The sequence below is a fragment of the Salvelinus alpinus genome, chromosome 5 (genome assembly GCF_045679555.1).
Source record: "Salvelinus alpinus chromosome 5, SLU_Salpinus.1, whole genome shotgun sequence".
NCBI lineage: Eukaryota > Metazoa > Chordata > Actinopteri > Salmoniformes > Salmonidae > Salvelinus > Salvelinus alpinus.
The window spans coordinates 16,086,845-16,097,160 of record NC_092090.1 but is presented as its reverse complement, the minus strand read 5'-3'; the positions used below and the strand labels follow the sequence as shown (position 1 = coordinate 16,097,160).

At 44.8% G+C, this 10,316-nt stretch overlaps 1 protein-coding gene across 1 annotated transcript in view; it reads right to left on the bottom strand.

Annotated features, from left to right (window-relative positions):
- Positions 1 to 2,779: 2,779 nt before the first annotated feature.
- LOC139575168 (neogenin-like) overlaps positions 2,780 to 10,316 on the bottom strand; it is a 120,233-nt gene continuing 112,696 nt past the window's right edge. Inside the window, exons 3-5 of the mRNA XM_071400169.1 lie at positions 7,149 to 7,424; positions 3,693 to 3,843; positions 2,780 to 3,164 (exon numbers count right to left, since the gene is read on the bottom strand). Coding sequence (XP_071256270.1) covers positions 2,780 to 3,164; positions 3,693 to 3,843; positions 7,149 to 7,424 — 812 coding nt within the window. The remainder of the gene's footprint in view (positions 3,165 to 3,692; positions 3,844 to 7,148; positions 7,425 to 10,316) is intronic.

Here is a 10,316-nt window from a genome sequence, read left to right as displayed (position 1 = left end):
GCTGGGTAGCCCTGCTGTAGACTATAGACCAGGGATGGGCAACTATGATTTGGGTGGGGGGGGGGGGGTTGTCACAAAATTCTCTGAACTCATCATGAGGGGCCGCAGTGGTTTGGGTCGGACCCACATGTGCACCCCCCCCCCCACACCCTAAAATTGAGATCAAAACATTTTGCCTACCCCCCTCTTGACAGCAGAGATAAAAACATATAGATATTGTTTAAGAGTATTTTTTTGCAATTCTACACATTTTGCCATGGGGGCGAAGAGAAGATTTTGCAATTCTTTAACTCATTTAATGCAATTCTACCCATTTTGCCATAAGGTGGAGAGAAATGTTAAGATATATATATATTTTTTTTTTTGCATTTTCCAATTAAAACAAAAATGGAAAGATAAGACAATATAACAAAATGACAATAACCTTACAAGATAACAGACGTGTGTACATAAATGTTTTTTTTGTTTTTTTTATACACACACACACAATAAAATAAAGTCAAAATCAAAAAATAATGAGACATTGGATCATATGGTCACCTGCCGTAAGCTACATGTTATACATTAAGTGTGAAACATTACGCCAGGGTTACATAGAGATGCAATCAATATGCTGTGAGATTCTCCATATAGTCAATAAAAGGTTGCCAAATTCTGTAAAATGTCTAACTTATTCCTCAAGCAGTAAGTGATTTTCTCCAGTGGGATACAACTATTAACTTCTGATAGCCACATTGCAACTGGCAGGGAGGAATCTGATTTCCATTTCTAGGCAATACATTTCTTGGCAATCGCTAGCAATATTTCTGTTAGCTTTATAGTTTGGCTTTGCCTAAGATTGGAGTTAGTAAAGTTACCCAGTAGACAGACCTCCAGGTTTAAAGGGAATGCAACCCCATGAATTGAGGATATTGTATCTCAAACCCCCTGCCAGAAACCGTGTAGTTTTGAACAATGCCAAGTGGAATGTTCCTTCATCTGAGCCACATCTAAAACATAGGGAAGAGATATCAGGGTTGAACTTGTGCAATCTAGACGGGGTGATATTGAGCTGATGGAGGAAATTAACCTGGATAACTGTTTAGAATTTTAATATGATATCTGAGTGAGACTGACTAACAAAATCAACGGGGGAGCCACGGCCGTTAATTTGACCATGATTACTAAGTTTAGATGGGTAAATTATTCTAGCAGCCATCTATCAAAAGAATGTCAGCTGACATGAGCTAAAGGAGTGACTATCAGTGACCGACATAAGAGAAAAACTGCTGATGCACAACCAAATTTAAAAATTGCACCTTGAGTATAAAATTAAAAAGCCTTCAAAAGGGGGTTGCCCATTCCTGCTGCAGACAATTGTTTGATTGGTCGATGGCATGACAATGAATGAATGTCAGAAGAGTTGGCTATGCAGATAGAATATGGAACTACGATGTCTGTCCTGAGAGACTTATAACGAGAGTAGGGCTTCTGAACCTCAGTCACACTAACGACTACTACCAATGTGTTGAACAGTCACTGTTGAGTAGAATGAATCTCCAGACCTCTAAGAAACAGACTAGCCAGAGGAGTTCCTGTAGAGGCGACCCTGTAGAGAAACTGTAGACCCCTCTCCCTCCAACTCTCCATCTTAAAACATATTCTCTCTGACTCATCCTATCAACAGGGTATTTTACCATGCCAGAGATGCTACCGCAGCGAGACATCAACCACCTTCGAGTGTCAGCGCCAGAGCTTTAACATAAATCAACTTTGTCCTCTTACCGAGTCATCGCCATCTCTACACATCTCCATAAACTTCCTGTCGTGGGAGATACGGGATTCAGTCTACTTCAACAGCTCTGATTGCGATACGGTTCCATACAGTCAACCAATTATGAGGCTCCGTACGGATTCCCTCCTCTTTTCCTCCCTCCGTTCCAATTATTACAAAGTGACAGTGCTTCTCTTCCTCTGAAGTCTGCCTTGGAGGGAAGGGACGCGCTGGAGGAGAAACAAGATCAGATCTCCACTCTGCCAGCGGTTGCTTAATTGTCAATCCTGTGTTACTATGTTAGAATGGCCTAACTTAATGTATTCATCACACGGCTGTGCGTGTTCCTGGGTAAAGTGGCCTGGGTAAGAAGGGAGGACCTCCCATTTGTTCAGCACACGCTCTAATTAACAATGTAAGCACCCCCTCAACCCCCCCCATCCCAGAGTACCACAGGGATATTTGGAATGTGGGCAATGAAGAACATATATTGTAATGAATATTTAACTTAATAACTCTTATTATCAGTCTGCCACACTCAGCTGTGGTTTTCAAAAATGACACACTGCATCCAAGACCAATATACCAAGATAGTGAGATAGTCAACTCTACCGGGACTGAGACAGAAGCTGATATGAAAGTGTCTGACACTATGTTGAAGATGTTCTCTTGTTAGAAGGAGACAATGTCCTTGACAAGCTGAACTTCAGAAGAGATGTGTTAAATGTGCGAGACAACGTTCTTAACCAAAATAATGAGCCCTCATCTCTCGTCTCTGTTTCTTAGCCTGTCCCCTTCACTTACATACTTATTACCGGAAGGGACAAACTGAAAACACGGCTGTGTGGTAACCAGGTAAAACCCACACAAACCAAGGCAGGAACTTTGGAATTGACCAGAACTCGACCCTGTGTGTGTCAGTGTGCGTGAGTGTGTAGAGTCCTGTGTGTGTGTGTGTGTATAGAGACCGTGCAAAAGTGAAAATGAATACAAGGGTCAACTCAGATAGCCCGTGTAACCACTCTGTTAGCTATTCTGTCCACACAGCTCTCCCGGAGGTTTGGCTTGAGCCACAGCTCTCCCGGGGGATTGGCTTGAGCCACAGCTCTCCCGGGGGTTTGGCTTGAGCCACAGCTCTCCCGGGGGTTTGGCTTGAGCCACAGCTCTCCCGGGGGTTTGGCTTGAGCCACAGCTCTCCCGGGGGTTTGGCTTGAGCCACAGCTCTCCCGGGGGTTTGGCTTGAGCCACAGCTCTCCCGGGGGTTTGGCTTGAGCCACAGCTCTCCCGGGGGTTTGGCTTGAGCCACAGCTCTCCCGGGGGTTTGGCTTGAGCCACAGCTCTCCCAGGGGTTTGGCTTGAGCCACAGCTCTCCCAAGGGATTGGCTTGATCCACAGCTCTCCCAGGGGAGTGCTAAGAGTGTGACACTCTCCCGGGGTTTTGATTTGTGAACTCCCTGACACGGCTGGCAGCCCCGTCCTTGTTGTCTCCCTGCTGGAGTGGCAGTGTTTTTGGCGCCGTCGGTGGCGCGCTCAGACACTCAGGCCCAGTGGCGTTAACACCTCGGGGAACAGGCGCCAGCTCTTTAAGTGTTTGCACTTTGGGCACAAGGCACAAAGGAAGCTGGTACTGCTATAGGAGTGTGACTAGGAACGTCTGAGGGCTAGAGGAACACAGTCACACTACCTTACGGACATGTTTAATGACTGATTCAATCATCAACATGATTCAAACACTACAAATGAACACAACTTGATTTCTGTGCTAACATGGATGGATATAAACAAAGTAACTTATGGCAATGAGGAGATGAAAAAAGTATTTCCAGTTGGACAGCCATTTGAGCTGTTTGATTTATACTGTTGAGTTGGAAGAAATGGGTTTGCAAGGAATACACATTTAAAATTCTCTCTAAAAATAGGGCTTTCGGGTCCAACTCACCTCTCCTCGACAAGCTTGTCTCCCACCATCCATCGGACGTAGGGCGCTGGGTAACCCGTCACCACACACGGCAGCAGCAAGCTGGCCCCCACCACTTTGGTCACAGGAAGTGGCTCTACCAGGAACTCCAGTTCTCTCTCCTCTCCGGTTTCTGTCCAAACAAAGAGCAGGGTCGACCTCTGGTTAACGTGTGTCATCATTCCTCACTTCAAAAGACTCCCATCCTGAGATCTGATCAGTAAAATGACCAACACCTCTGATGACCACTCAGGTCGCCCAACTGGCTGAACTGCTTTGCCCAAAGTTAACCCCTTGAGATGGCGAAAAGACAGTGACTCTGAAGGTGTGATTAACCTCTTAATTATTTTAAGACCTTTTCAGTCAATTCAAGAAATTAGTTGAAATTCCCTTCAAAGAATTGAAAACAATTGCATTAATTTTCGATGCGGATTTTTGAAGTTAACTCAATTGAAATGCAACGGACCCCCCCATTGTTCTCTCAGTCAACTGTTTCAGTCCATGTATGGTACCACCAAAGAACTCCTGAAACGCCTTGTTGCTTCTATGATGCAAAACATCTTGTGTGTATGTGTGCTTGTGGTAGTGTGTTTTGAATACACTCTCAGCCACACATACTGAGAGACATAGAAAAATACAGCAGCTGGGACGCGTTGAAGTCTGATTACCACCTCTAATATCTTCTCTGCGTTGCCTGACAGACCCCAGCCCTGAACAACTCCACTAAATAAAAGTTCTGGCGGTTGAAGCTGTGACACAATGGAATTCAGCCCCCTTTGAGTGGAGATTGAGTTACAGTTCCCTCTGATAAGCCCACTGGGTGCTCTCTCTCCGTGTGTGCGTGCGTCTCTCAATTCAAAGGGCTGGAATAAACTAAAGTGGAATAAACAAAAAATGAACCGTAAACATTACACTCACAGAAGTTCCAAAATAATAAAGACATTACAAATGTCATATGTATATATACAGTGTTGTAACGATGTACAAATGGTTAAAGTACAAAAGGGAAAATAAATAAGGGTTGTATTTACAACAGTGTTTGTTCTTCACTGGTTGACCTTTTGTGCTCCCGAGTGGCGCAGTGGTCTAAGATACTGCATCGCAATGCAATAGGCGTCACTGCAGTACCTGGTTCAAATCCAGGCTGCATCACATCCAGCCGTGATTGGAAGTCCCATAGGGTGAAGCACAATTGGCCCAACGTCATCCGGGTTTTGCTGGGGTAGGCCGTCATTGTAAATAAGAATTTGTTCTTAACTGACTTGCCTAGTTAAATAAAGGTCAAATAAAAACATTTAATAAAAATCTTGTGTCAACAGGTCACAAATCTTGCTGCTGTGATGGCACACTGTGGTATTTCACCCGGGAGGATATGGGAGGATATCAAAATCGGTTTTGTTTTTGAATTTTGTGAATCTGTGTAATCTGAGGGAAATATGTGTCTCTAATATGGTCATACATTGGGCAGGAGGTTAGGAAGTGGAGCTCAGTTTCCACCTCATTTTGTAAGGCAGTGAGCACATAGCCAGGTCTGCCTACAGCGGCCTTTCTCAATAGCAAGGCTATGCTCACTGAGTCTGTACATAGTCAAAGCTTTCCTTATTACGTTTGGGTCAGTCACAGTGGTCATGTATTCTGCCACTGTGTACTCTCTGTTTAGGGCCAAATAGCATTCTAGTTTGTCCTACTTTTTTGTTACTTCTTTCCAATGTGTCAAGTAATTACCTTTTTGTTTTCTCATGATTTGGTTGGGTCTAATTGTGTTGCTGTTCTGGGGCTCTGTGGGGTGTGTTTGTGAACAGAGCCCCAGGACCAGCTTGCTTAGGCAACTTTTCTCCAGGTTCATCTCTCTGTAGGTGATGGCTTTGTTATGGAAGGTTTGGGAATCGCTTCCTTTTAGGTGGTTGTAGAATTCAACGTCTCTTTTCTGGATTTTGATAATTAGCGGGTATCGGCCTAATTCTGCTCTGCATGCATTATTTAGTGTTCTACGTTGTACACAGAGGATAGTCTCTCTCTCCATGAGGCCGGGTCAAATGTGTTCATGCTGGAGGTAAATTACTTGAGTGGAGGAGTGGTACACCATGTACAAGTCTCTCAGTGTTCAACTGGCAGTAATGTCTGACCACGAGGGGTCTGCTCCGAGTATCGGCCAATAGTAGTCTACAGCCATAGCAGCGGGAAGTAGTTTCGGCGTGGGGGGGTGCTGCGAGCTGAAGATGTCTAGAATCGGGGCGCTAATACAGGACTAGTAAAGGTCCACTGCACTAATTCTGTGATATTTTTTTGTTTGTTGAAAAAACTAAATGTATTTGAGTGTTTACCAGCATTTGTAACTTGAGTCTGATAACAGTTAATATGATAATACTTGTGGAATATAAAAATACTTGCTTGATACGTTTTCCAGTTTCTTGAAAAACTTTGCAAATCCAAATTATTTCTATGTGAAAACTGAAACGGTCGATGCCTTCCTTTTCCATGTTAGCAGACGCTCTTATCCACAGCAACTAACAGTAGTGAGCACATACATTTTTATACTTTTTGGTACCGATCCCCTGTGGGAATCCACCCCACAACCATAGCATTGCAAGCACCATGCCGTACCAGATGAGCCACATCACAATCACAATCTCATCACAAACCACCTGATGTCTCAAAGTACTCAATTACTGTAGTGTACATTGTTTTTCTTCATGGTGATAGAAAGTCTACAGGTACAAACCTAGATGACCTGCCTATATACAACACAGTAATGTACATTAAGTGGTTTGTAAAGATGGTAAATTAATACTGCACAAAGAGGGGTTATTTTCCATGTTATTTGATCAAGAAAAATATCTAATTTGATGTGGATGTTTTGTGTCTTTGCCCAGAACTTTGAACCTTTTGATGTAAACGTTTGAGGACAGGGTTTTATTCTTTCTGGATTCCATTAGAATGACAACAGCAGAGAAAGGCACAGGGCAACAACTCTTACAATTCCAACGATTGAATGCTGTAAATACTGTTATTAATTCTAAACTGGGTGGTTAGAACTCTGAACGCTGATTGGCTGAAAGCCAATGAAAGCCATATCAGATCGTATACCATGATTTTTTATTTTTTTTTGACTTTGGTAACCAGTTTATAATAGCAATAAGGCACCTTGGGGGTTTGTGGTATATGGCCAATATACCATGGCTAATGGCTGTGTCCAGGCACTCCACGTTGCGTCTTGCATAAGAACAGCCCTTAGCCGTGGAATATTGGTCACATACCACATCCTCTCAGGCCTTATTGCTTAATTATACAACTACTGTACCTTTTCTTTCCTCTGCCAAAGCAGAGATGCTGAAGAAAGGTTATTGCACACACTAGACGTCTAGATCGGTCCTTGTTATATTGTATCTATAGTATTACCTGGCAGTATGTAGAGCTATATAGTATCTATAGTATTACCTGGCACTATTGTGAGCTGGGCCTCTTCACTGGTCTTGGCGGGCCCAGCGTTCTCCACCATGCAGCGGTAGAGCCCAGCGTCGGCCTCCGAAGCGTTGCTCACCACCAGGGCTCCGTTGGGTAGCTGCACCAGCCTAGAGCTCAGCTCCAGGGGCTCACGCTCACGCTCCCACCGGGCTAAAGGCACCAGGTCTGGGTTGACGTCGCACGCCAGAACCTGGCTGTCTCCCAGGCGTATGCTGGCTGCTGCCGGCTGGCTGGAGAACCGGGGCATACCTGGGGAGGAAGAGGGAGGAAGGTTGGTGTTAAAAGTTCATGTTTTTCATTTCTGTTCTGCTGTTGCTTTGATGACACATAAGCATGTTTGAGTTGAGAGGAGAGCAAAAGAGGAGGAGAGCACGAGGAGACAGATCAAAAGAGGCTTGAGTTCTGCCAGTATGCTACTGCCTACAGCTACACAGCTGTACAACCAGTTTCATGTGTTTCATCAGGAAATATGCCTACGTATCTGTTTACGAGTGGGCCTGATCTCAAATCGGACCTTGTGATTTGCAATTATTACCTAACAGTGGGACAGAAATCAATTTTTCCAAATCCGATCCATTCCTAATCCATCTGTAAGAGGTAATAACCCCAGCCTGAACTACTCCTGGCTGTGATCCACGTTGGTGTAAAGTAATGCGTCTATCATCCCTGACAGAACGCTCCAGAACCCAGGGAGGCTAATTTGCCGTAGTGAGAAAATATTTCACAACACTAATTAAAAAGCTGAATCCACAGGCTGTTTGTGTTCCTCTCCCTACTTTCATCTGTGATAATTATTTCCCGCGTTTAAAGCCATTGATCTGAAACCTCGGTCTATGCCGAGCGGCGTATGTCGAGAAACGACACGGCGACAACATTTCATTTGGAAAGAAAGCCTGACCGAAATGGAAACACGGTGCAAGTATACTATAATATAGAAGTTAGACGATCTGGTCTTTAAAAACATTGGGCCACTTCACACACACACACACACACACACACACACACACACACACACACACACACACACACACACACACACACACACACACACACACACACACACACACACACACACACACACACACACACACACACACACACACACACACACACACACACACAAAATGGGGGAAGAATTCAATGTGAGGCCTGTTAATGTGATGGTGGTCTGTGTGAATGTTTTGGTTGGCCGGGCTGTTTCCCTGGCGATGCGGAGTCAGTGGTTGTTGTTTGTTCTGGCTTGGTTGAAGCTGTGTGTCCGCAGACAGGAAGAAGTGTTGAAGCTGTGTGTGTGCGTGCGTGTGTGTCACTACAGGCTTTGGGCTCCCCTCTCAGGGGGTTGGGGTGAGGGTGGTGAGAGAGTGACAGCTCTGGAATATATCCCACTTCAGAGAAGGCTGAGAGCTGAGACCCCCGTCCACCGCTGAGACCCCGTCTCCACTCAGCACCACATCTCTTCTAACTGTTGGTGTGTGGGAGATGCAGCAGCAGCAACAAACAAACACCTCCATAGTGGTGTCGTCATACATACACACAACAGCCTGGTTTCTATGCTCTCTGTAATACTGTATAAGACAGACAAAGTCAAACACTGCAGATTTCTCCACTACACATTCACTCTAACAGAAAAAGTTCACATAAAACCTCAAAGGCCTCTGAGTTGATGTGGCTGCAGTGACAGAGAATCCGTCCTATATGTCTGCCTCTCGGGTAGATTCTGATCTGTAAATGCAGCACTGTGTTAGGTACAGGACATGATACGTCAAAGACAACCTTGAAAACAATGCCCGAAAGGTGATCTGCCTCCAGATGTGGGATGCATATAGCCTGGCATATACATGGCTGCCCCAGGCCTCACAGCTGCCTGAGGACCCCAGGGACGTCATTAAATAGCTATGTTGGAAAATAGGCAGGAAACTGGGGTTAGTTAGGACTGAACGTCAACAGAGGGAGGGAAAGAACAGAACCTGTACTATATTGTCCATTTAATGGAAACGAAAGGAGACACTATCACAATAAACAACCTCACACACAGGTGGGAGTGTACCTTCTCTACCAGCCTGGCTTGCTGGATGACTGGCTGGCTGCCTGGATGACCAGTGCCCTGAGCACCTTCTCCATGCTCTTCACTTTGTATTTAGGCCCTGGAGCTACAGTGATGGCCTCCCTTTCCTGTTGCCACAGTGATGGCCTCCCTTTCCTGTTGCCACAGTGATGGCCTCCCTTTCCTGTTGCCACAGTGATGGCCTCCCTTTCCTGTTGCCACATCAGATCTACAGTGGACCGGAGGTGAGTTCATCAATTTGTGGTAGTGTGTGTGTGTGTGTGTGTGTGTGTGTGTGTGTGTGTGTGTGTGTGTGTGTGTGTGTGTGTGTGTGTGTGTGTGTGTGTGTGTGTGTGTGTGTGTGTGTGAGATAGAAGGGAGATTCTAAAGCTAACACTAAATTAATCCCAATTGTCCCATTTAATCGACAGGGTGGCTCCTCATGTTCCAGCCGCCTGCCAGACGGTATCTATCACGAGGCGCTGCTGCGCCGACCATCTTTACTCTTATTAACACTGAGTGATGAGATGGGCCCATATCAACTCAGAGCAATAGAGAGTTTTAAGTGTTTGATATGCAGTGCAAATGCAGGGCAGCTTCCCCGTTATCGTCGGTCTGTAGGACTATCTGTGGTGTACAGAGCTGCAATTAAAATAACCTATTCCACTCAGACTGCAAACGACATACTTAACAAATGTCATTTTTGGAGCTCAAGTCAAACTACCGGGGAAGATGACTAAGAAATCTGCTTAATCTTGCATCATTCACTGATTTAAAAACCTACATTACCTGCATTTGTTGGTAGTAAAAGTAATCATCATTCTGGAGATTAGTGAAACAGCACAATGTCTGGTTTAAGGACGATACCCGTGAAAAGACAGAGGATCTCCCCACCTCTGAGCAAACTGAGCATCACACAATGTGGCTCCTACCATTTTAATTAAAAGCAGGTCTAGAATCAGTAAAGAGAGCTTAACGGAATATGCAGAAGGCTTTAGGGATTTCGTATACTCGATTCAACAGAATTAGGAATTTTAGAAGCACACATACACACATACAGAAAAGCTTTAGGGATCTCTCCAACGAAATTCAACAGA